Source organism: Gopherus evgoodei, chromosome 8 (assembly GCF_007399415.2).
Source record: "Gopherus evgoodei ecotype Sinaloan lineage chromosome 8, rGopEvg1_v1.p, whole genome shotgun sequence".
NCBI classification, from domain to species: Eukaryota; Metazoa; Chordata; order Testudines; family Testudinidae; genus Gopherus; species Gopherus evgoodei.
Genome location: NC_044329.1, coordinates 35,945,048 through 35,972,172, shown reverse-complemented (window position 1 = coordinate 35,972,172; position 27,125 = coordinate 35,945,048). Strand labels below are relative to the sequence as shown.

Below are 27,125 nucleotides of genomic sequence, written 5' to 3'. Positions count from 1 at the left end.
GAACAGCCAGTATCTGTTTATATCAGAGACACCTGCAACTTCCCACTCAGCTTTGCAAAGAACCCAGCCCCTGTGCTGCAGATTCCTGTGTGACCACAGAACATGAGAGTGCTCAGCCTGGGTGGGAGGACTGGAAGGGATTAATTGCATACAGGCTGCTGGTTTCATTTTCATTCTCTGGACTGCTCTTCTCAATGAATCATCAGACTCTGAATGAGTTTCCACAAACCCACACCCTGGGTATCTTCACGCAAAGATTTCAGTTGTAGTGTGGCAGAGCGACGGGTTCCAATTTCTGCTCTCGACCTGCCTCGGAAAGCACTAGCTGCAAGTGTGTGGGCTGGGGCGTGGAGCAAACCACCAGAACAGGAGACATCAGAGCAGCTTCAAGAACCACGGGCTGTTAATTGCACAGGTGAGCACAGCATTCCCCAGCAGGTGCAGAGCAGCTCCCACCCTCCAGTGCCTGGGTAGCTGGGCCAGACCTAATGCTAACAGACAGCTTGAACCCTGCCCAGGGCCAGCTCCAGGTTTTTTGCTGCCTCAAGCAAAAAAAAAAAGTGCCGCCCCTTGAAAAGTGCCGCACCAAGCATGCTGGTGTGTAGGGCTGGCCCTGACCCTGTCTCTGCCTTGTTCTTATTCACTGGTGCTTTGGAAGCTGGAGGCAGCCGGGCCTTTGGAGGCCCATGGCTCTGTGATCCCACTGGCAGTGGTTCTCCGCCTATGGACTGGTCAGTCCGTGCTGGCCTGGGAGGCGGAGGTGGGGAATAGGGTTGGGAGGTGTCTGGTGGAGGGAGGCTCTCTCTCTTAAACCGCTTCCCAGAATGTTGTCATGTGAGCCCACCGGAGTGGCAGTCGTCCTCCTGACAGAACCACATCCCACGCTGCCCGCTTGGCACTGGAAGACCTGAGGAGTTTAGACTCACCCAGAGTCTGACCATCTTCCATTAACCCTGCAGGACCTTGTAGGTGACACAGGTTTCCTCCCACAGCTGTTGGCCAGTACTCCCCCCTCTCTCCCACCCCCAAACAGAGCTCTATATACGGTCACTAAGTCCCTGGCCATTGTCAGTCTAACATGAGGGACACTCTGATACTGCAGAGATGAGCACTAGTACCAAACCGGACAGAAAGGACCCAGCCTGGGACATCAGGTCATGGCCAGTGCCGCAAGTACAATTGCCACTCTGTATAGGGGGGGAAGGCTCAGTAGGTAGCTAGGAATTGAGGTCTGCACTAACCTAGCGCTTGGAAGACCTGGGTTTATCTCCTTGCTCCCCAATTTCCTCTGTGACCCTAGGCCAGGGGTGCCGAAATGGGGGGATCCTGGGGCAAAGGGGCAGCATAGAAGCGGGGCCTTGGGGAAAGGGGTAGTGCAAGGGCAGGGCCTTGGGGAGAAGGGGCGGCATGGGGGCAGGGCCATGGCTCGGCAGCCAGCATCAGGGGTGCCATTTAAAGGGGGTGGAGGGCTTCTGCCCCCCTCCCCTCAGTTTTGGCATATGTCCTAATCCCAGGCAGAGCTCTTAACTGAGGGCACGTCTACACTGGCAAAGTAACAGTGCCGGCAGTTACAGTGCTGCTTAGAAAGTGCTGAAGGAAAACCGCTGTTGTGTGTTCAAAGTGACAGCTGCCAGCACAATAGCGTGTTCACACTTGCAGCACTTTTCACAGACAGCAAATGTGAAAAATCGGGACGGGGTGAGGGGTAACAGGAGCCTATATAAGAAAAAGACCCCAAAATCAGGACTGTCCCTATAAAATCGGGACATCTGGTCACCCTAAGCACTTGCGGAGCAGTGCACTCTGGGCAGCTATCCCACAGAGCTCCTCTTTCCATTCTGATGCCTATGTGGAATGTGAGTTCTACAGGGAGGTGGGGCTTCCAGGTTGTGCCCCTAAGGCAGCGAGTCAGTCTTTCGTTTACAAACAGGCAGAGTGATTCAGATAAGAATAAGCATAAGCTTTCGTGGGTGAATACCCACTTGGTCAGATGCATGCTCCAAATATCTGTTAGTCTATAAGGTGCCACAGGACTCTTTGCTGCTTTTTATAGATCCAGACTAACACGGCTACCTCTCTGATACTCAGATAAGAAAGGGCTGTTAATTAAATTAAGGATCTGGAAGTCCTTAGATGAGCCTGTAAAACAGATATGCCTCTGCGGGGGAGAGGGGAGGTGCTTTAAGACAGAACACGGGGGATTCAGAAGACATACAGCCAAGATTGCATTAAGAAAAGAGGGAAATGTGAGGGGGATAGGTGAAAAGAAGGGGCCAAAACCAAGGGAAGGGATAGCATGTGGCACCATCACCACAGTATCTGAGCACCTCACAATGTCTAACCTAAAAAGCGACAAAGAGTCCTGTGGCACCTTATAGACTAACAGACATATTGGAGCATAAGTTTTCGTGGGTGAATACTCACTTCATCGGATGCATGTGAATGTCTAACCTATTTCTCCTCACAGTCCCTCAGTGAGGTAGAGCGGTGCTTTTATCCCCATTGTACAGATGGAGTACTGAGGCACAGAGAGTCTAAGGGCCAGATTTTCAAAGGTGTTTCGGAACCTAATGGGATTTTCAAAGGCACCTGGAAGGTTAGGTGCTTTGTAAAGCCCACTAGATGCCTAGCTGCATCTTTGGGTGCCTAAAAAGCTTTGAAACTCTGTCCCTAAGGTAGTGGCCTGAGGCCATACAGGAAGTCCATGTGGGAAGTAGAACCCAGGTCTCTCAGAGCTAGCTCTCTATCCATTGGACCAGCCTCTCTCTCTGCTGCATGCTGCAAAAAAGAGGATTCTGATAGATGGGAGCAAAACCAAGAAGGCCAGTTCTCTGAGATCCCAGCAAATGATCCCAGGTGATTGTGATTGTGAGAAAGAGATCATGCTTCAACTTGTAGATTGCTCTAAGGGGCATATGAATGTTTAACACATCTGGCATGTAAATACCTTGCAACCCAGTCTACAACAGTGCCACGCAAACACCTGTTCTCACTTTCAGGTGACATTGTAAATAAATAGTGGGCAGCATTATCTCCTGTAAATGTAAACAAACTTGTTTGTCTGAGTGATTCTCTGAGCAAGAAGTAGGATTGAGTGCACATGTAGGCTCTAAAGTTTTACATTGTTTTGTTTTTGACTGCTGTTATGTAAAAAAATAATAATTCTACATTTGTAAGTTGCACTTTCACAATGAAGAGATTGCACTATAGTACTTGAATGAGGTGAACTGAAAAATACTATTTCTTTTGGGTTTTTTACAGTGCAAATATATGTAATAAAAATAATAAAGTGAGCACTATACACTGTATTATGTGTTGTAATAGAAATCAATATAAACCTCTACCCCGATATAACGCTGTCCTCAGGAGCCAAAAAATCTTACCACGTTATAGGTGAAACAGCATTATATTGAACTTGCTTTGGCCTTGAGCATTTCCGTTATTAATAGTCAGCAAACATGCCTGCCCTGACCCCCACCTTCTTCCCATCCCGACTGACCCCTCAGAACCCCCGACTCATCCAACCCCCCCACTCCTTGTCCCCTGACTACCCCCTCCATTGACCACCCACCCCAACCACCCCTCCCAAGACCCCACCCCCTGCCTATGCCCCCCTGCTCCTTGTCCCCTGACTGCCCCCTTCAGAGACCCCCCCATCCCTAATCACCTCCAGGACTCCCATGCCCTATCCAACGTCCCCATTCCCCATCCCCTGACCACCCCGCCCCCAGAACCTCTGATCCATCCAACCCCCCTGCTCCCTGTCCCCTGACCGCCCACTGAGATGCCCCCCTGCCCCTTATCCAACCCCTCAGCCCCAGCCTGGCACCCTTAACACGCCACTGAGAGCAGTGTGTCAGAGCCAGCCATGCTGACGCGCTGATCCGCTGAAGCGTGCAGCGCTGCCCCCCAGAGCTCTGTTTTACTGCATTATATCCAAATTTGTATTATATTGGGTTGCATTATATTGGGATAGAGGTGTCAAAATATTTATAATAAATTTAAATTAGTATTCTATTATTGTTCAACAGTGAGATTAAAATTGTGATTAATCGTGATTAATTTTTTAATTGAGTTAATTTGTTTTGAGTTAATTGCTTGAAATAACTGTGATTGACAGCTCTGATTCAAACTTTGACTGCCTTTAGGTGTTACAAATAGCTCACAAATACAAAAATAATTCCAAAAAACATCATTTGGCTGCTATCTTTTTAAAAGCAATGCACTTGGGTAAAAACACCATCAGCACTAAAGCTTTTTCTCCAAATAAGCAAATCTAACCACTAGTGCATGAAATATAAATGTGTAGTTTTAAATGTATCAGCAGCAAAAAAGAATACTCTTTTTCCATCTTTATCCATTCTAAGCGCACAGACAAAAAATAATAACAAAAACTGGTTTGTTATTAAACATCTTACAAATATAACAACAGCCAGGGCTTTGTTTTAGCTACAAATAAAATAAGTTGTAAGTGTAACCAGGGTGTGAATGAGCTCTCCTTGACATCTAGTGATGAGCTGAGGGAAGACACTTCAGGAACAGACTGACTTTGCATAGTCATGCCTACTCTGCCTAGGTATGCAGCATGATGATGGATCTGCTTTGCCAAAATGATCCCTTTTGGCCGGTGCTGGGTTATAGATCACTTCAGTATTGAGATCCGGGGAATGCAATGTTCTTCTTATTGCATGAATAAAGCAGTGGCAGCAGAGGCAACAGCAAACAGCCAGTTACAGGGCGCACAGTGACTGCATACATTGCTTGGTGCCTCTCCCCGCTTTCTGGGGTGAGAGGTGAACACACCTCTGAACTCTGGGTCTTTGTTAACCAAAGACAGCCAACTGTGAGTAGGGTGCAGTGGCGGGGGGAGGGGAAGGAGGTGATGTGTTAAAGGGACATTTATTTGTAGGACTTTCCCACCACAAGGTGGGAAACTGAGGCAAAGGACACTGCCTAATCCGCTGTGAGGTTGGGTTCCTTTAGAGTTGTGTACTGGTAAATGTGGTTGTTGTATTTTCCCAAACTAATGCTTGGTTCCCTTTTCCTTTTCATGAAAAGTTCTCTTTTGTAATACACACACTCAGTGCTCGTGAGAGGGGAAGTATTGGCTCTTAAAGGCACTCTGGGGTGGTGGTAAATTTTCCCAGATTACTAGGTGGGGGCTTCAACCAGTTCTGTGTTGTGTTAAGAGGAACCCCTTTATATTGAACGCAGTCCTTCTTGCTGCCGACTCCACCCAGCAGAAGGGTTAAATAAGATTTTAGCTTTATTAATGGCTAAAAAGTTTAACTATATTTTTCTAACGTCTAATCAAATACAATTTGTAAATCCCAATTTTAAAATAAAAAATGTGCAAACCTTAAAGTACAACCAAATACACCTCTACCCCAATATAAATCGACCTGATATAACTCGAATTCGGATATAACACAGTAAAGCAGCGCTCCAGGGAGGCGGGGCTGTGCACTGTGGCAGATCAAAGCAAGTTCGATATAACGTGGTAAGATCTTTTTGGCTCCTGAAGACAGCATTATATTGGGGTAGAGGTGTAGTTTTTCTATGGGCTTAAACTAAAATAAGGTTTTTGTTTATAATTGTGGTGTTATGAACCAAATCAAAGGTCTGATCCTATGGAGAACTGATTAATTAAAAAGGGGGCCTATGTTGTCATAATTGGGCCTAGAAATTTAACTTGATTGTGAGCTCAACTGTAAAAACTATATGTAAATTCATACGTCACAATACCCTGTAATGAGAAGCGTAAATGGGAGAAGTTGCACAAGGACCACACAAAAACTAAATGAGTCCAAACGAAAAGGCTACTAATATAACTCAAGCACAACTATCACTTAAAATTGAAAAGAAAAGTGTAAAACCAGCAAGCAGTGAACCAAAATCAGAAATTAGGGCTACTGTAATTGGCGGACAAAATAATGAGGGGAGGGCAAGGGTGCTGGAAAGGCCATGGGCGGCGAGTTATATACCCACATGGTGCCCAGGCACCAGCAATATTCAGAGCCCAGGGGCCCAGCTCCACCAATGTTTGGGGCCGGATCTTCCCCTGCCCGGCCCCACCTGCTGCCCCCCTGCACCTCCCCCAAGTGTCCCCTGGCCCCCCTTTGCTGGCCCTGTGCATATCCCTGGGCCTCTGAGGGAGCAGAGCGTCCCTTCCTCTTCATAGCTCCATGCTGCCTCCCTGCAGCAACTGCTGTCGCAGGGTCCTAGGGCCATCCATATCAACTGCCGGGGCAGACTAACTCTGAGCCTGCCCTTCCCCCTCAGACCCTTCCCTTTTCCAGCAGGACCCTCCAGCAGCACAGGACCCCTTACCCACAGTCACTGCTCCTGCCCCATGCTGGGCAAGGAGGCAGCCCCATCCCTCATCCCCGGTGAGGCTACAGTCAGGGGCAACAGCAGAGGAGGAGGTGCACGCAGCGCCCCCCGGCACCCACGATGGGGGAGGTGAGGGGAATTCCTGGACCTGAGATGGGTCCTAGGAGCACATGCAGTGACAGTGGTGGGGGTGAGTGTGCAGCTGGGGGGGAGGTGTCAAAGTTAGATTCAGGACTCACAGTTTGTCAGACCACTCTGTTTTAGTAGCACAGCGCTCTGCTAATAACACCAGATAATGTGAGCACCATGCAAGACACAAACTATCTTATTTATACAGATAAAAGGGCACGAACTTAACAAGATAACAAAGGAAGCAGAATCAGACAAGTTTACCAGCGACTAGACATGCAAAGTTAATTTCCTCACTAAGTTTTACCAATCTCTAGTTAATGTTTCACCATTAGCTTAAATGGGCTCATTGTTTATGCCTTAATGTTTCTTTTCCTGAAACCTGTATTTCAACATTTATTTCTGCTTAAAGGTGCATACAGCATTTTTTTAATCCATTCTTATTTTTACAATATAATTCATTCTACTTTCACAGCAGGAAAGGGGGCTCCTCCCCCAAAGCTCGCTGCTGCTGGCAGGGAAAGAGCTGGGGGGAGTCCTCCTCTCTGGCCCCTGTCCCAGAGCAGCCTGCCTGCACCCCAAACTCATCCCCATCCCTGCCCCACCCCAGAGCCCATACCCCCAGCCAGAGCTTTCACCCTCACCGCACCCTCAACCCTCTACCCCAGCCCTGAGCCCCTCCAACACCCCAAACACCTTATCCCCAGACCCAGCCAGAGCCCTCATCCCTCTGCACCCTAACTGTCTTCCCGAACCCTGAGCCCCCTCCTGCATCATGAACCCCTCATCCCCAGCCCCACCCCACAGCCCTCACCCCACACCCCAACCCTCTGCCATAGCCCTGAGCCCCCTCCCACACCTCAAACCTCTCACTTCCAGCCCCAGCCAGAGCCCTCACACCGTACACCCCTACCCTCGCCCTGAGCCCCTCCCACACCTCAAACCCCTCATCCCCAGCCCCTCCAGAGCCCTTTACCCCCGCATCATAACCATCTGCCCCAACCCTGAGCCCCCTCCTGCCTCATCAACCCCTCATCCCCACCCCACAGCCCTCACCCCACACCCCACCCCTCTTCCATAGCCCTGAGCCCCCTCCCACACCCCAAACCTCTCATCCCAGCCCCACCCCAAACCCAGCCCCACCCCTGCACCCCATCCCTCCCCCAAACTCCCTCCCAGAGCCTGCACCCCCTCCCTACACACTCCCTCCCATCCCCAAACTCCCTCCTAGTGCCTGCACCCTGCACCCCTCCTGCACCCCAGACCTCCTCCCCCACCCAAACTCCATCCCAGAGCCTTGGGCAGGTGGAGGGCGGAGTTTGGGCGGGGACAAGTTCTGGGCACCACCAAAATTTCTATAAACCTGTCGCCCATAGGAATGGGGGAGCCAGGAGGCCATGGCCCTCCCACTTTTTCCCAGCCATAAGGGCAAGTGATGGGGCTGGGGGTGGATGGAGAAGAGCAATTGGGGGTGGGGTCTTGGGTGGAAGGATGGGGTGGGGCCTCCCCCCACTGTTAGGGACTTTCTGCTGCTTCTGCGGGAGGAGCTATTCCACTCATCACTTGCATTTTGGGTTCTTAAAGAACAAGACTTAAAGAAAAAGAAAAACTGACTGCTGGAGGAGTGTAACCCAAACGCCTCCGAGTGTGGTGTTCTATCCCATCTAGTGGTGTAGAGAAAGAGCTGCTGATGACCGGGGTCTGTCGGTGTTACATGAGCTTCACCTTCATGGCTATCACCCCTGCCTTGTCCTGGGACCCCGGGTCCTTGTCATCCTAATCTTAAAACATTTCCTGACCAAGCCAAAGAAACCAAGCCAAATGCCATTGTGAGGCTTTTCCCCTGCCCCTCCCCTCCAATGTGTCCTTTTCCTTCCACACCTTTCCTTCTGTCTAACCAGAGTCTGGCTTAGACAGCCAAATGTGTACATTTTACAACACAGCCATACCCTGTGATCAAACCAAGGCAGCCAAATGCAATGCCCTAAACAGCCCAACGCTGGTACAAGTTTGCTGAGTCCCAAAATAGCTAATAAAACTGCTTGTGTTTCTCCAGCAGTAGAAGTTGCAAGTAAAACTCAAGAGACAGAAGCGCCATTTTTGATCTTTGGTGCTCTGTTCTGTCCCCTTCATGTATCTTTGTCTTGTCTTCTAGGAAATGGAATTGAACTTCAACAGCTATTGCAATGACAGCTTGAGTCCATTTCAACTAACTTCTTTTCTCCACCCCAAAAAACCCTGTTATTATCATATTTAACACCATCTAAACGACTGTAAACATGGAGTTTTTTTCCATCTGAAAACCTCTCTCCAGCTAAAATACAAAAAACAAGAAGCATTAAAATAAGTCTATGTTAAAGCATTTGAAATGTAAAGTATTAGCTGTTTTTCCTTCTTTTCAGTATTTTTAATAGAAGGTGTCATAAACAGATAATTAAGGGTAAATGCCTCTTTTACCTATTAAGGGTTAAGAAGTTCACCTAGCCTAGCTGACACCTGACCAGAGGAACCAATGGGGGAACAAGATGTTTCAAAAGGAAGGAGGGAAGTTTCCTTTGTTTAGAGTCAGTTTCAGTTTCAGCTGGAGTAAAAGAAGATCAAGGAACCAGCCTCTTATCAGAGTAATAAGTTTTAGAAAAGAATAAATAGGTTTATGTTTATTTTCTTTTGTAACTTGTCTTTGTGCAATTAGGGGAATAATCAAATTTGGATATTCTTGTGTGTACTAAGGTTTTTGCCCAGGGGAACATCCTGTGTTTTAAATCTGTTGTCTGTGAGATCAGCTTGTATGCTATCTCCGGGGGGGGGGGGGGAAGGTTCTTTCTTTTACTTTTCTTTTCTTTAATTAAAAGCCTTCTTTTTTAAGAACCTGTTTGATTTTTCCCCCTGTTTTTTTTTAAATCCAAGGGGATTGGATCTGAACTCACCAGGGATTGGTGGGGGGAAAAGGGAGGGGGAAGGAGTAATTCTTCCTTGTTTTAAGATCCAGGGGGTTTGGATCAGTGTTCACCAGGGAATTGGTGGAGGAGTCTCTCAAGGCTACCCAGGGAGGGGAAGGTTTTGGGGGAGAGGACAGAGTTTTCCATATGACTCAAACATTTGGATGATGGCAGCAAAACCAGATCTAAGCTGGTAATTAAGCTTAGGATGTTCATATGCAGGTTCTCATATCTACTCTAAAGTCCAGAGTAGGGGTGAAACCTATGACAGAAGGTTAAAATGATTTTAATAGTCTGTTTGCCATGGCACTAAGCAAGCTAAAGTCTCTGTATACCCAACCCAAAACCTTTTTTAACGTTAAACAGTGAGAGTGTTACATTCACTCCTTTGACCTATACCAGGGGTAGGCAACCTATGGCACGTTTGCCAAAGGTGGCACACAAACTGTTTTTCAGTGGCACTCACACTGCCCAGGTCCTGGCCACCAGTCCGGGGGGGCTCTGCATTTTAATTTAATTTTAAATGAAGCTTCTTAAACATTTTAAAAATCTTATTTACTTTACATACAACAATAGTTTAGTTATATATTATAGATTTATAGAAAAGGAACTTCTAAAAACATTAAAATGTATTACTGGCACACAAAACCTTAAATTAGAGTGAATAAATGAAGACTCGGCACACCACTTCTGAAAGGTTGCCAAACCCTGGCCTATACGGTCCATCTAAATTAGTGCAACAGTTTTGGCACCAAAGATGGGGCCTAAAGGGTTAATACATATCCAGTAGCTAATATCTTAGCAAACAAGCAACTGGTTTTTAAAGCTGATTTAAAACAAAAATTTGTTTTAAAATTTTGCATGTGTTATTCTCGTTTGCAAAGCCAACCATTAATGATTTTGTTTTTTAAAAAGTGTTTTTTTAAGTTATAAATTCTTTTACATTTTTTTAACAAATGTTTTGTTTTGTTTTCTTTTTTCCCCCCTTTATTTTAGGGTTTGTAGTTTTTATAAACAGTAAAAACTTTAAAGGTTTAATGTAAAAGTATTTTAGAAAAGGAAAAGTAGGAAAATAATATTTTAAATTGTTAGATTGCTAAAGCAATCTTTTACTAAAATGCTAACTTAATTAAAAGCTGCTACCACATTAACTATACATTAAATCTCAAACCACCAAAAGCTATTGCAACACCAAACTTTTTTTTGTAATTTTTGTAAAAAATATCAACCCGAAAGAGCCAGAAGCTGCATTTTCTACCTTTGCTGTTCTTTTCTGACCCCTTTGTGTGTCTTCGTCATGTTTTGTCTTCTAGGAAACAGGACTCCACTTTAACAGGAACAGTAACAATGATGGATCCAACCCATCTCAACTAACTTTTTCTCTTCTAAAATCTCTCTCCAGATAAGAAAAAAGAAAACAGTTGCTGAAATAAATTTTACTTACTACTCTATATTTAAAATGCTTTAACTGTTTTTCCTTCTTTTCTAAATTTTTAATAAAAGGTTAGCAAGCTCTTGAATGGTGTTTGCTATGAAACTAAGCAAAGTAATGTCTCTGTATACCACTTGCTTAACACTGTTTAATGTTAAACAGTAACGGGGTGATATTAACACCTATGGCCCATATAGACCATCTAAATTAATACAATAGACCTCACCAAATGCTTTGGCATTTGGTCTTATAGACTCAGACTCATAGACTCATAGGTCAGAAGGGACCAATATGATCATCTAGTCTGACCTCCTGCACAAGGCAGGCCACAGAACCCTACCCTACCACTTTTATACAACCCCTAATCCAGGACTGAGTTATTGAAATCCTCAAAACTGGTTTGAAGACCTCAAACTGAAGAGAATCCACCAGCAAGCGACCCATGCCCCACACTGCAGAGGAAGGCGAAAAACCTCCAGGGCCCCTGCCAATCCGCCCTGGAGGAAAATTCCTTCCCGACCCCAAATATGGCGATCAGCTAAACCCTGAGCATGTGGGCAAGACTCACCAGCCAGCACCCAAGAAGGAATTCTCTGCAGTAACTCAGTTCCCATCCCATCCAACATCTCCCCGCAGACAATTGAGCAGACCTATCTGGTGATAATCCAAGATCAATTGCCCAAATTAAACTATCCTATCATAACATCCCCTCCATATATTTATCAAGCTTAGTCTTGAAGCCAGATAAGTCTTTTGCCCCCACTACTTCCCTCGGAAGGCTGTTCCAAAACTTCACTCCCCTAATGGTTAGAAACCTTCGTCTAATTTCAAGTCTAAACTTCCTAATATCCAGTTTGTACCCATTCGTCCTCGTGCCTACATTAGAACTAAACTTAAATAATTCCTCTCCCTCCCTAACGTTAACGCCCCTGATATATTTATATAGAACAAGCATATCCCCCCGCAGCCTTCTTTTGGCCAGGCTAAACAAGCCAAGCTCTTTGAGTCTCCTTTCATAAGGCAGGTTTTCCATTCCTCGGATCATCCTAGTAGCCCGTCTCTGGACCTGTTCCAGTTTGAATTCATCCTTCTTGAACATGGGACACCAGAACTGCACACAATATTCCAGATGGGGTCTCACCAGCGCCTTATATAATGGTACTAACACCTCCTTATCCCTGCTGGAAATACCTCGCCTAATGCATCCTAAAATCACATTTGCTTTTTTAACAGCCGTATCACATTGGCGGCTCATAGTCATCCTGCTATCGACCAATACCCCAAGGTCCTTCTCCTCCTCCGTCGCTTCCAACTGATGCGTCCCCAACGTATATCTAAAATTCTTATTATTAATCCCTAAGTGCATGACTTTGCACTTTTCACTATTGTATTTCATCCTATTACTCTTACTCCAGTTTACAAGGTGATCCAGATCTTCCTGAATAGTATCCCTGTCCTTCTCCGTGTTAGCAATACCCCCCAACTTTGTGTCATCCGCAAACTTTATTAGCACATTCCCGCTCTTTGTGTCAAGGTCAGTAATAAAAAGGTTAAATAAGATCGGTCCCAAAACCGATCCTTGAGAGACTCCACTAGTAACCTCCTTCCAGCCTGACAGTTCACCCTTCAATACGACCCGCTGGAGTCTCCCCTTTAACCAGTTCCTTATCCACCTTACAAATTTCATATTCATCCCCATCTTTTCCAATTTAACTAACAGTTCCCCATGCGGAACCGTGTCAAACGCCTTACTGAAATCGAGGTAAATTAGATCTACCGCATTTCCTTTATCTAAGTAATCCGTCACCTTCTCAAAGAAGGAGATCAGATTGGTTTGGCACGATCTACCTTTAGTAAATCCATGTTGCAATTCGTCCCAATTACCATTGACCTCTATGTCCTTGACTACTTTCTCCCTTAAAATTTTTTCCAAGACCTTACATACTACAGATGTCAAGCTAATAGGCCTATAATTACCTGGATCACTTTTATTCCCTTTCTTAAAAATAGGGACTACGTTAGCAATCCTCCAGTCGTACGGCACAACCCCCGAGTTTATCGACTGCTTAAAAATTATCGCTAACGGGTTCGCAATTTCACACGCCAGTTCCTTTAATATCCTCGGATAGAGATTGTCCGGGCCCTCCTATTTTGTCCCATCAAGCTGTTCCAGTTTGGCCTCTACCTCAGTTGCGGTAATATCCACCTCCATATCCACATTCCCACTTATCATCCCTCCATCATCGCTAAACTCCTCACTAGTCTTATTAAAAACTGAGGCAAAGTACTTATTTAGATATTGGGCCATGCCTAGGTTGTCCTTTACCTCCATTCCATCCTCAGTGTATAGCGGCCCCACTTCTTCTTTCTTTGTTTTCTTCTTGTTTATGTGGCTGTAGAACCTTTTACTATTGGTTTTGATTCCCTTTGCAAGGTCCAGTTCAATGCGGCTTTTAGCCTTCCTCACTTTATCCCTACATGTTCTGACCTCACCAAGGTAGCTTCCCTTGCTAATCCCGCCTTTCTTCCACTCCCTGTAAGCTTTCTGCTTTCTCCTAATCCCCTCTCTGAGTTGCTTGCTCATCCAGCTTGGCCTACAACTCCTGCCCATGGTTTTTTTCCCCTTTCTTGGGATGCAGGCTTCCGACAATTTCCGCAGCTGCGACTTAAAGTAATTCCAGGCCTCCTCCACATTTAAATACGCCAGTTCCTCCGTCCAATCCACTTCCTTAACTAATTTCCTTAACTCTTTAAAATTAGCCCTCAAGAAATCGAAAACCCTAATCCGAGATCTACATTTGTTTATCCTTCCATCTAGTTTGAACTGAATCAGCTCATGATCACTCGAACCAAGGTTATCCCCTACCACCATTTCTTCTACGAGGTCCTCACTGCTCACGAAAACCAAATCTAAAATGGCATCCCCTCTCGTAGGTACTTCAACTACTTGATGAAGAAATCCATCCGCTATCACATCCAGAAAAATCTGACCCCTATTATTCTTGCAAGCACTCGTCCTCCAGTCTATATCCGGGAAGTTGAAGTCTCCCATAATCACACATTTCCCCTTTGTGTTTACTTCATTAAAGACATTAAAGAGGTCTCTATCCATATCCAAATCAGATCTGGGCGGTCTATAGCACACCCCAAGCACTATCTCAGGGGAAGCTCTAGTTGCTTTTTTACCCAGTGTGATTTTTGCCCAGACAGACTCTGTCGTATCCATTCCATCGCTTCTTATTTCATTACAGTTAATCTCATCATTGATGTACAAGGCTACTCCACCACCTTTGCCTTTCTTCCTGTCTTTTCTAAACAGCACATAGCCTTCAATACCTGTACTCCAGTCATGAGTACTATTCCACCAGGTTTCTGTTATCCCTATAATATCCGGTTTCACTTCCTGCACCAGTAGCTCCAGTTCCTCCATCTTGTTACCTAGGCTCCTCGCATTAGTGTACAGACATTTTAATTTTTGGCGTTTAGAGTCAATGACATTCTTTCCCCCGTCGTGCACAGACCTTCTACCACCAGCATCACCCGTTAATCTGGTTTCTACTCCACTATTCCTCCTTGGATCAATTCTTTGGTCCGCAAGGGTATCCCCTCTCACGTTGTTTACTTCCCTCTCCAGGTTGTATTCCGGCGTGGAGATCTCCTGAATATCTCCCAACCATCTCCCCCAACTTCCTAGTTTAAAGCTCTCTTGATGAGGTCGGCGAGCCTCCATCCTAGAATTCTATTTCCTTCCTTACTTAGATGAAGTCCATCCTGAACGAACAGTTGTCTGTCCGCAAATGCTTCCCAATGACCGTACATCCCAAAGCCCTCCTTGTAACACCAATGTCTGAGCCATCTGTTGATCGCCATAATCTTGTCACTCCTTCGTCGCCCTGCCCTAGGAACCGGCAGAATCCCACTGAAGATCACCTGAGCCTCGATTTCTTTGAGCGTCTTCCCCAGTCTGGCATAATCCTCCTTGATACAGTCCAGCGAGTAACTAGCCGTATCATTCGTTCCCACATGAAGGACAATCAACGGATTCTTTCCCGCTCCCGCTAGGATCCTATTCAGCCTCAGGTCCACATCCTGTATCTTAGCCCCTGGCAGACAGCACACCCTTCTGTTCTCCCGATCAGGTCTAGTTACAGGCCTGTCTATTCTTCTCAGTAAAGAGTCTCCAATCACGTAGACTTGCCTTTTCCTGGCGACAGTGTGATTCTCCAGTCTATCCCCCACCCCAGCTTGCCGCAAGTCCTCTCGATTTGTATTCGCCCTTACAATCCTCCTAGGGCTCATACTTGGTGCCGCCTCCATCGACTCCTCCCCTCCTTCTGCAGGACTAGCTGCTCGTCTCTTTTTCCTTGCCCTCTCTCCTTCAGCAGCCTGCTGTGCTCCATCTTCATTTTCCAACTCAGCAAACCTGTTCCTGAGTTCTAATTCTCCATCGCTGGCCCGTCTTTTCCTCTGCCTGGTTCTGCTAGTCACATGCTTCCACCGTCCACTTTCCTCACCCAGCAGCCCCTCCTCAGAGTACTTTGGTCCTGCTTCTATCCGCTTGTCTGAGCTTATCTCCTGTGCCTCATCATGTCTGTGTTCCATCATCTGCTCAAACCCCCTTCTAAACTCAGCCAGAGTATCCACCTGCATCTCCAGTCCTCTTATCTTTTCTTCCAGCAGCTCTATCAGGCGGCACTTCATGCAGACAAAACTCCTTTCAGGTGCCCCCTCCAGGACCATGTACATGCCACAGCTACCGCATCCGGTCATACTCAGCATGTCTCTACCTGCTGCCTCTGCCTCCGTCATACCATTCCACCTCTGTGCCTGGCAGTCCACGCCTCACGCCGTTCCACAGGCCACCAACGAGCACTGGACCCCTGCCCCTTTCCTTGTCTGCCTTCCTGGTTTCTCTGCCTTGGTCTCCCCTGTGACCTCCCCTTGGGAACTCCCACTGGAACTCCCCTGTTAGCAGCTCTGTTGGCTGGCTTCTGTGCCGCTGCAGCTGTCAGAGACCCCTAGCTCAGAGGGGCCCAAACGAGGCTGCTATTTCCCCCATGGGATCCTGAGTGAGTTCATGCAGATCAGAAAGGAACCCAAGGTTCAAGATATTGGTCTAGCCCCCTCAGTGCTGCTTGCCTGGGAACACTGCAAAATTCTATGGCAGCTGCTTGCTGCCTGCTGGTGTTTGAGGAAGATGATGGAGGTTCTCATTAATTTATTCCTCTGTAAATCTCTCCTTGGGCTGGCATAGAGCCAACTTAGCATCTTCAAGCCACCTCTCCTCCCAGTCTTGGGTGCACATCTGGGGCAATGGGTGTCTCCCTGTCCTGGGACTCCCCAGCTGCAAGAATGGTCCCTTGGGGCTACTGGCAGCCAGCACAAAGTAGAGAAGCCCCAAGACTGCTCTAAGTTGTTCTTTGGGATAAGACCAGTCTCAGCAGCCACAGGATCAAGGAGCTGCAAAGGTGGTTTAGAGGCATCTTTGTGCCACCTTATTTCCCTCCCCCCCGCCTTAATGTCAAGCACCCAAAGGCTAGTCCTGAGGATCTGGCCCAGGGTCTCATGAAATGGCTAGCTGATCACAAATTCTCTAAAGCCATAACAAGCTCCTTTCAGTCTGATCCTCTCTCACCACGGTAACAGAGGGTCACTTGGCCTTAAAGAGCTCCTGAAGCAGGAAAGAGAGGACCCTCAGAAAGCTTTGAAGTTAGGTTTTCAAAAGTCGCTGCTTGCATTTTAAGGGCCATTTTTGAGCCCTTGTGGGGAAGATGACTGACTAACCACCCCACCGAATCAGAGCACGTAGGCCAAATTCCAGCCCTTTGTGGGAAGTGTGCATGAGAGAGATTTGCAAAGGGGATCTACAAGTAGTCTGGGTAGGACACAGTTGGGATGGAGGGCACCTGCCCATCCAGGCTAGGCTGGGTTAGCAGTCACTTCTTGCTGCAACTTCTCCCCCCACCACCACCAAGATTTGGGGCCATTGGATCTGCCCTGTGTTCAGCCTGATTGCCCATGTCCCTGTTGCTTCACCAGCCCCGATGCCATGGTCCCTTGGAAAGAACCATTTCAGAGCAGTGCCCTATAACATGCAGGGCTAAACCACCCCAGAGGTGGCTTCATGTCAGTGATCAGTGCATAAATTGTATAGGTTTATGAAGTGCTTTGGGATTCTTCACGACACTCTAGAAATCCAAGATCTTATTGATTGTGCCTGTCCCTTTGCCTCATCCCTAGCTGCTTTTTAACAATGTCTGGGACTGTCCTCAGGGTTGTTGTTTTTATCAGTGTTTAAGATGTCTGGGTGTGTCTCTTTGCTGCAGATGTCTCATGAAACGGAAAGACCCAGTGTCCAAACTTCCCCAATCATCCCCAAACCTCGGGGAAGAAGGGCTCACTACGCAACCTGGGGCTTCATTGTTCTCTGCATATTTGCCATGTATCACATGGAGCAGTCCTGGCACCATCTCGCAGAGTACATCACCTTCTACTTCGCGGCCCTGCAGATCGGAGCTCTGCTCAGAGGGGTTTGCAACCTCATGGAAGAGATTTGGCACGTGCAATCCAGGTGACTGAGTTTACAGCTCTCTGCTCTTGAGAGGCATGCTCAGGCTGGCACTTGTAAATGGTCCAGGAAAGAAAGTAAGAGAACTAATCCCTGTGAGGAAGGCAGGCAAACATAGGTGCATGGGTCCTACTAGCTATACAGGAGCCGTAAAGGAATACAAAGAAGCATGGGCTTTGCAATCTGATCAGTGATGGTTTCCCATCTGCCCCACGCTCCTCTCTGTTGATGTCCCTCAAGTTTCTCTGCTCAATCCCTCCCTCTTCTCTCTCCCTCTATCCAGTCTCTTGTGCCTTTACTATTGGGAGCAACTCTGCAGATTGCCCATTACCCATAATGCCCAGGCAAGAAGCTGCATGACTATTAAGTCACAACTTAGGGATGTCCCATGCCTACGTCCCACACATCTATTAAAGCCCATGGGATCTACGTGGGAGGACATCATCTGTGGGGGTTCTCTCATGTTGGCCTATGTGGGTTCAGGGCTTGCTTTGTCTCTGGTACAGGTTCACGTCCAAACCCACCAGATCTCAGATGTCCCTGGGTGCCATGTCACCCCAGTGGAGTCAGGCTGCCTGGGCCTGCCCTGGCTGAGGCAAAACCCAAGGCCTCCAGTGTAGAAGGCTCCCCAGCAATGGCACTCCACACTGGGGCTGGATTGCCTTCCCCAGTAAGCTCTACAGTGTTGGTTGGGGAGGCAGCAGACACTGCCGTAGCTGTTACTTCCCCAGCGTGGGCCCATCTGCTCCCTGCTGGCTGAGTCCCCACCTATGTGGACAGTCTTTTATAGGGACCTCCTGGGCTGGGGAGGGAAGAGAATGGAGAGAGGTAAATAGTGATGTCCCCCAGCGGTCTATACTGAGCCCATCCTATTCAACATATTCATAAATGATCTGGAACAAGGGATAAACCGTGAGCTGGCAAAATTTGCAGATGATACAAAATAACTCAAGGTAATTAAATCACAGGCAGACTGCGAAGAGCTACAAAAGGATCTCACAAAACTGGGTGACTGGGCAACAAAATGGCAGATGAAATTCAATGTTGATAAATGCAGAGTAATGCACACTGGAAAACATATTCCCAACTATACATACAATATGATGGGATCTAAATTAGCTGTTAGCACTCAAGAAAGAGATCTTGGAGTCATTGTGAATAGTTCTCTGAAAACAGCCAGTAAATGTGTAGCGGCACTCAAAAAAGTGAACAAAATGTTGAGAATCATTAAGAAAGGGATAGATAGTAATACAGAAAATATCATATTGCCTCTATATAAGTCCATGGTATGCCCACATTTTGTATACTGCATGTAGATGTGGTCATCCCATCTCAAAAAAGATATATTGGAATTTGAAAAGGTTCAAAAAAGCACAACAAAAATGATTAGGGGTATGGAACGGCTTTCATAGGAGGAGAGATTAATAAGATTGGGACTTTTCAGCTTGTAAAAGAGAAGACTAAGGAGGATATGATAGAGGTCTATAAAATCATGACTGGTGTGGAGAAAGTGAATAAGGAAGTGTTATTTACTCCTCAGAACACAAGAACGAGGGGTCACCAAATGAAATTAATAGGCAGCAGATCTAAAACAAACAAAAGGAAGTATCTTTTCACACAAGGCACAGTGAACCTGTGGAACTCTTGGCCAGAGGATGTTGTGGAGGCCAAGACTATAACAGGGTTAAAAAAAAACTGAGATAACTTCATGGAGGATATTAGCCAGGATGGGCAGGGATGGTGTCCCTAGCCTCTGTTTGCCAGAAGCTGGGAATGGGTGACAGGGGATGGATCACTTGATGATTACCTGTTCTGTTCATTCTCTCTGGGGCACCTGGCATTGGTCACTGTCGGAAGACAAGATACTGGCTCAGATGGACCTTTGATCTGACCCAGTATTGCCATTCTTATGTTCTTTTCAATGCAGTGGGGATCTCTCCTTCTCAGGGCAGGGGTGTGCTGAGTCTGGAAACCCCTCTGCATGCTGATGTCCCGGGTGCAGACTGACAGCCCTGTCTCCTTGTCTCCCTTTTCCTCAGATATCGCAGCAGCTGGTGGAGGGTGGTGGTTGCCTGCTTGAGCCCGAGTCTGCGCCGCCACATGCTCCTGCTGCTGATCAGCATCTGTGCCTACATGGCCTTGTTCAGCGATACTGGGCTGCAACTCTTCCTCAACCTCATCCTCCTCTGTCTCTGCCAGCTCCTCAGCTTTGCCTTTGGGCTTCAGGTAAGGGCAGGACACCTCAATCCCCAGCAGCCTGGCAATACACCCCTTTGCTCCCCAGAGAATCCTCAGTGATCCTGGCATGCGTAGGCCAGGCCTGCGTAACCCAGGCTATGCGGTGCTCTGCCCTCCACTAGTGGACAGGCCACATATAACATTTTGAGTCCTTTAGCTACACCCTTTGGCTAAGGAGCCTGGGTTCTCTAGTTCACATCATGGACTCATGCTTTAAGGTCCTGAATTCCCCACAAGTGGTGACCCATCCCAAGGTGTTTCATTGCAGGTGCACATGGAAATTGCAGCAACTAAACTTAATCATTTTCTCAATCAATGTTGTGAACTCATTGGGACCCCCTGCGGTGGCTGATCTGAAGCTGATTGGAGCATTGTTCATCTCAGTCTAGCTTCATTCGTCGCCTTACAAGAAGAACTAGGAGAAGTGGGATGAAGCTGAGCAAAGGAAAACTGAGAATGAAGATAGCTCACGTGGCAGGTGGCTGTGCTGGGGCTGTACATCCTGTCTGGGCTGTAAAAATCACCAGCGCTAGTAAGCATTCCCACTAGTAATAATAGGAGATGCTTCTTCAGGATGAGATATCTGTAGAAGACATTCCTTGGTCCTTTATATCTGGACTGGGGCAGGCACTGAGGGTTATGCTGCAGGGAACGATCCTGCATCACAAAGAGAGTGGAGAGCTGAGCTGCTAGGTCAGGCTCATCTCTGATCCCTAGGGACATTTAATCTGTTGCAAGGGAGATTCAGGTTAGATATTAGGAAAAGCTTTCTGACTCTAAAGGTAGTTAAGCCCTGGAACAGGCTTCCAAGGAAGGTTGTGGAATGCCCATCACTGGAGTTTGTTAACAACAAATTGGACAAACACCTGTCAGGGATGGTCTAGGTTTACTTGGTCCTGCCTCAGCGCAGGAGGCTGGACCTGATGCCCTCCCAAGGTCCCTTCCAGCAAGGCGGACTTTAGGCCGATTCCCCCAATTCCCCCAAATTGGACCCGGTGCCTAAGAGGGCCCTGCGCCCAGCCAGAGTGCAGCAAGCCCGCAGCCCCGCTCCCTGGGCAGAGCGCTGCAAGCCCTGTGGCCCTGCTCCCCAGCCAGAGCACTGCAAGCCTGTAGCCCTGCTCCTCCCGTCAAAGCGTGGCAATCCCCGCAGCCCCGCTTCCCCGGCCAGAGCACGGCAATCCTCGCGGCCCTGCTCTCCCACCCGGAACAATGCAAGCCCGTGGCCCTGCTCCTCCCGCCGGAGCACAGCAAGTCCCACGGCCCCATTACCCCAGCTGGAGCATGGCAAGCCCCATGGCCCCGCTACCCCAGCTGGAGCCCAGCAACCCCGCAGCCCTGCTACCCTGGCCGGAGCGTGGCAAGCCCCACGGCCCCGTTATCCTGGCTGGAACCCAGCAACCCCGCAGTCCTGCTACTCCGGCAGGAGCGCTGCAAGCCCTGCGGCCCCACTCCCCTGGCCGGAGCGTGGCAAGCCCCATGGCCCGGCTCCCCTGGCTGGAGCACAGAAAGTCCCGTGGCCCCGCTACTCTAGCTGGAGCGCGGCAATCCCCACCCTGCTACCATGGCCGGAGCCAAGCAACCCTGCTGCCCCGCTCCCCCAGCCAGAGCACGGCAAGCCCCGCAGCTCCGCTCTCCCAGCTGGAGCGCGACTCTCTGAAGTGCTGCCGAAGACTTGGAGCGGCTCCCAGTGAGTACAAGCCCCATGAATCGGGCCCCGCACTTGCTAAAGCCGGCCCTGCCTTCCAGCCCTGCATTTCCATGATTGTAAGATGGAACCTCACCATGTTTGCTGTGGCTGATGAACCCTGCCTTGTCTGCACATGCTGCTCTTCTTCCAACTGAATAGTTTTAGAAGCCACGATGCAGCAAAATTCTTTTCATTAGAGCAACCCCATTAATATTTGATATCATCGTCCTGATGCCACCATCTGTCTCGTCAGGGAAGCTAGCGGACTACTCAATTCAACTAGCTTTTAATGAGAACTACCACCCCAGGGTTCCAGTACCATCCCCAGCACCCGCAGAACTCCTACTTTAGAATGTTGGCATTTTTAAACCTGGCACTCAAGCGAGTGCTTGGGAAGAGAGGTATATTTAGCTGCTGTTTCCAAAGGGTTAATTAATTGGAGTGCTGCAGGCTTACAAAGCTGCCCTCTGCTCTCCATAACACCAGTGTAAATCCAGTGTATTTCTAATGACTTCATTAGGGTTACTCTGAATTGACACTCCAGATTCAAAGATTAGAAAACATGCCTTACGATGATAGACTCCAGAAAGCTCAATCTAGTTATTTTAGCAAAGAGAAGATTAAGTGGTGAGTTGTTTACACTCTATAAGTATCTACATGGGGAACAAATATTTAATAATGGGTTCTTCTTTATAGTTTTCTCTGCTAGACTGAAGATTCAATAGCTGGAGGTTGAAGCTAGACAAATTCAGACTGGAAATAAAGCGTACATTTATAATAGTGAGAGTGATTAACCACTGGAACAATTTACCAAAGATCATGGTGGATTCTCCATCACTGGCAATTTGTAAACCACGACTGGGTGTCTTTCTAAAAGATCTGCTCTAGGAATTATTTTGGGAAAGTTCTTCGGCCTGTGGAATACAGGAGGTCAGATTAGTGACCACAATAGTCCCTTCTGGCCTTGGAATCTACGACACCACTAGAACTGAGAGCAGAGTTTGGCCTATGGTGAGAAATAGAGACCCTTACAAAAATTTTGAACTGAGAGGATTTTGGTGTGAAAGGAGGATCTAGGATGCCTAAGGGGTTTGAACACCTAATCTATATAATAGAATTCTGGGATTATTACCAGTCTGTGTCATGCTGAAATTTAGACTCTCTGTTGAGTCAGGGAGAAGTAGTGAACACAGCTACAAAAATGGTTGAGAGCTCTTTTGTTTAGAATATCACCAGGTTCAATCGCCACTGGGATTCACTGTCAGTTACGATCCAAGTTTTAAATTCTAGGCCATTTTGACTTCTCAGATTTCACCCCTGCAGCAGCAAGACATGCCATGCCAAAACTCCTAGGCCATGGTGATATCAGAGGTAACTCAGCCAATCACCACCCTTATTCTACAGCTAATTTGCATGCAGTAATTTCATGGGTTGTAGAGGTAGACTATGCAGATGATAGATCACGTGACTCAGCTGCCATACCTGTGTGGACAGCACGGGTTTCGAGCCACTGGTCCACACTAAAATTGTCAGACACTTAGGTGGCTTTGAGCATCTCAAACAGGGCACTTGCAGGCTGGATTTCTGGGCTGTCTTCCCAACTGTGCCACTGAAGCCTTAGGCCTCATAGTGGTGTACAGCAGACCTGGAAGTTACACATGTGTGTGTGGTCAGAATCGGGCCTGCTCTTTGAGTTGGGGTAAGACATTTAACCCTGGTGGGCCGCCCTTTCCTCATCTGTTAAAGGAAGATGATGATTGACCTGCCTCGTAGGGCTGCTGTGGGAGTTGAGTAGGGTTGGTTTATAAACTCTTTGAGGAGTTCTAGACCTGCAGTGTATGGCTTATGCAAGGGAAAGCATGGCTGCTTGGCTTTCAGGTGTATTCAGAGAGATGGCAGGAGACACAGTCACCAGTAGGTGTGAGAGGAAATCCTGCTTAGCTTGTGAGATGGTTTAGTTATGGCATTTCTTCCTTCAATCTGTAGAGTCCCTCTGCTGTGGAAGTGTCTGAAATCTGTGAAAAGAACAACCGCAACGTAGCACAAGGACTAGCCTGGTCTTACTATGTGGGGTACTTAAAGTTAGTTCTGCCACGTAAGTAGTTGTTTCCCTGTTTGCATGGGAATACAAAATCCTTTGTAATAAAACTCCTCCTTTGCACACATCAAAGGGGAGCCAATGAGCCAGTCAGAAAGCTGCTACCCTCACTTCATTCTCTCTGCTCCATGTTCTTTTCCTCTAAGGCCTTAAAGACTTGATCAGTGAGTTCAACAGAGCCAATAACAATTTGCTGAAGTGCAAGGAGACCTGGAAATTGCACATCCTTCTCCCGGTGAGCTGTGAGATATACGATGACCTGCAGAAGGCTGACAGCCACATCCAGTACTGGAAGGATCTCCCGGCACTGCAGTTGGACCGTGCTGGCACTAAATGGAGAAGCTACAAACAAAGCATCTATACAATTTTGGGTGAAGACAAAAAGGTACATTTATCATCACGCTTCTCTAGCTGAAGGGCCACGGGAAGGATGGATGTGAGCAGAGACGGGCCTGGGACACAAAGTTTAGCTGTGGATCCAAATTCCCCAAATGGTTGAGAAATTCAGGTGCTGGATTATGGCTTGGGCCCACTTCTAGCCAGGAGACATGAATAGTGTAAAGGTGGCCATGCTCCAAGATAGGGCTGTAGAGCCTCCAAAGGGCCAGTTCAGAACAGCATCCAGCAGTTGGGATGAAGAGAAGCACATGCCTTTGCACAGCCTTGGGATTCACACAAGGCCTTTCATTGCAGCCATAAACCTCTGCAGGAAAATCCCAGTTTACTTAGCTGTATGCAAACTCTCTACGCAGTAAAGCTCCTATCTGCATTAATACAGCTACACCTAGAAGCTGCACTAACCCTGTTGTATTGACAGCAAAAACAGCCTTGGACATATACCCCCATGCAGTAGGATAAGGCCTTCCTGTTCCAGCCTCCCTCCATCCCCCAATATACACACTGCCAGCTTGATCACCATCCCTGATTCCCTCTCCCTGTTCCCATTTGTCACTGGCACTATCAGGCCATGGCAGACACTGAAGTGCCTTGTCCCCCTGCCTGCTTGGACAGCAGAGCACTGACTGCAGCAGTCCAGCTGCCCAGCGTAGAGGCAGAGCCACCTCCATGCTCGTGAGCAGGCAGAGAAGGCAGCTGTGAGGAGTCTCTTGGCTGCCCAGGGCCAGGGGCCAGTGGGGAGGGAGCTGGGGTGGTCCTTGCATGGGCACACAGGTCCCCCAAAAGCCTAGGTATGACCCTGCTTGGCAGAGCTCTGGCAGCTGCTGTGTTGTGCATAGGAGGGGGCATCAAAAGGTTCAGCCAGTAGCGCTGGAATTCCCGGGGACCAGCCACCTGGGGAGGGATGCCTTAGCCGTGGTCTTAGGCCTGCTGGGGTAATGACCAGGTCTCTCCCTCTCTCGTCCCTCTAGCTGTATTACTGCATTGTGGAGTACGCCCCCCCGCTGCAGTCCCTCTACGCTATGTCCCAGGATGAAAGCGCCGCCTTCAGCAGGGAGGATCGCCTGGAGCAAGCCCAGCTCTTCTGTAGGACCTTGGGGGAGATCTTACAGCACTCCAAGGAATGTGTGGGCTGCTACCGGCTCATTGTGTATGAGGGTGAGGAGCTGGGGGACTGCACCAGGGGAGGAGAAGTGCTGGGGTCTTATCCACACCCTGATCCTCAGGCACAGAAGCTTACTGCGTCTTCCGGCGCACACCCAGCACGGCAGTTAGCAGGATTATACCATCATCTCACTGGTGCTCTCTGGTGTTCACTGTGCTGGGTAAGAGTGGCTCAGGGTCCCCATCATAGATCACGTGGGCCCTTTAATGCACATGGGCTCCTGTGGCATGGGGGGCTAGGTCCTCTCACACCATAGCCCCTTGGGCCATGGGGAGGTTTCTGCAGTGCATTGGGGACCTTTCGTGTGCAAGGCCTCCTAATTAATGGGGTCCCTGATGCCCCTCCCCAGGCTCTAAGGCAGGGGGATCCCAAAACATAGCCACCATCCGTCAGAGGTGACTCTGATGCTGTGGAGTAGGAAAGCCCCATTTAGCCTGTTTTGCCCTCTGCCTGTTTCTCCTGAGTTTGCTGGAACTGGATGACAAAACCCCACCAGAGCTTCCTGAAAAAAACATTCGGAGAGGAACATTTCTCATTTTGCTCAAATTGTGAGTGAAAATTTTCCATTTTTTTTTAGTTTTGTTTTGGTGGGGGGAAAACTCACTCTCACTTTTCTCTACTGGAGAAAGTGTGGGAAAAGTGTAAGAATGGGTTTTTTTCCCCTACTTTCTCTTGCTTTTTTGTACGTATTCCCTGTTTTCCACTGGGGAAAAAATGTAAAACTGGGGGAGGGGGCAGGGGTTCCCACCAAAATGAAAATTCCCAACAAAATTCAAAAATTTCTTTTTGAAATTCATTGATAAATGAAATATTTCCACCTTTTGGAGCAGGGGAGAGAGAAATTTTTCATTTTGGTCAAAAGGTGTTTTCTTTCCCCTCCCCTCAAAATGTTTGGCTGGAAGAGCATCCAACAGCTTTACATTTCACCCTTTCTGCCAACAATTAGCAAGTCTAATGCTAGACACCTGGCCGCATTGGCAGCTGCAAGGCTTGAACCTGTAAATTTTAGGTTAGCTGATATTGTACTAAGCTCCTGGACCTCTAGCTGTGGCCTGGCTGCCACTAGAGGCACTAGAGTGCCCCACCAAGTAGATGTGAGATGCATGGGCAGCGATAGTACCTCTTCTTGCTGAAGGGTTTGGAGGATCTGCTTGCTGGAGACTCAGATTGCCTTGGATCACAGCCCATTGAAGCCGGTGGTGTTTGTTTTCTATTTTATTTTCCAGAGTCGGGAGACAGCGACAGCCATTTATTGTCAAAAGAGATCCTAAGGCACATCAGACAGCAGCACCTGGAGGAATATACCATGTGTGAGGGGAATCACGAGTCCACCACCTTCCTCTCAACAGAGCCCAGTATCCTGATCAGTGACTCGGAGCTACCCAGGCCTCTGCGGAGCGATGGCTTCTGAAACATGTGGGTGGAACTGGCAGGTTACTCCCTCTTCAAGCCAGTGGTGTAGCTGGGTTCTAAGAGCAGGGGGAGCAAATATAAAAAAGGCACCCCCTCTTGGCTCCTTCTCTGGCCGCACCTCCCTTGGCTCCTCCTCTGGCCGCTCTGCGCCCCCCACTTTGGCTCCTCTGGCCACGCTGTGGCCATGATGAGCCCCCCCTCACTCCGACCGCACCGCCTCCCCCTTGGAGTCTTGGACCCACCCCCCGGAGCAGTGCTCGGCAGCATCCTGGGTCCCCCACCCTCCCAAGGGGCTTCTGAACCACTTGTGGCGACTGGCAGCTCCGTCCGCCTCGTCCCCCAGCTCATTGCTGGTTTGAAAAGACTTCTGTGCACACCACCCCCCGCCGCCTCCCCCTGGTCTCTGGGGAGAAAGGGCAGCCCCTAAGGAAACCTGGAGGGGGAACTCTCACCTGACCAACGCCAGCCTGAGCGCGGGAGACGCCGGGCAGGCGTCAGCAGCGCTTCTGAGCGAGAGAGGCGGGCTGTGTCCTGAAATAACCCTGCAACTAGGGCAGCGGGGCGGGGGGGGGGGGGGAAGTAATGCTAAGCACAGGCTGAGAGAGGAAAGCAGGAGCGAGCCCGGGCTCTGTTTCTCTTTCTGTTCCTCGGGCCATCCTGGTTGGCTCCTCTGGCCGTGCCGCCCCCCCCCATGGCTCCTCCGGCCGTGGTCCCCCTCACTCCTCTG

At 48.3% G+C, this 27,125-nt stretch overlaps 1 protein-coding gene across 1 annotated transcript; it reads left to right on the top strand.

Annotated features, from left to right (window-relative positions):
- The first annotated feature begins 228 nt into the window (after positions 1 to 228).
- On the top strand, positions 229 to 26,804 carry TMEM173 (transmembrane protein 173). Its single transcript, XM_030573212.1, has 7 exons — positions 229 to 415; positions 17,160 to 17,404; positions 19,441 to 19,627; positions 23,313 to 23,421; positions 23,571 to 23,809; positions 24,792 to 24,978; positions 26,212 to 26,804. Exons 2-7 carry the CDS (start codon positions 17,160 to 17,162, stop codon positions 26,394 to 26,396), a joined length of 1,152 nt encoding a protein of 383 aa, XP_030429072.1. The 5' UTR covers positions 229 to 415; the 3' UTR covers positions 26,397 to 26,804.
- Positions 26,805 to 27,125: the final 321 nt, after the last annotated feature.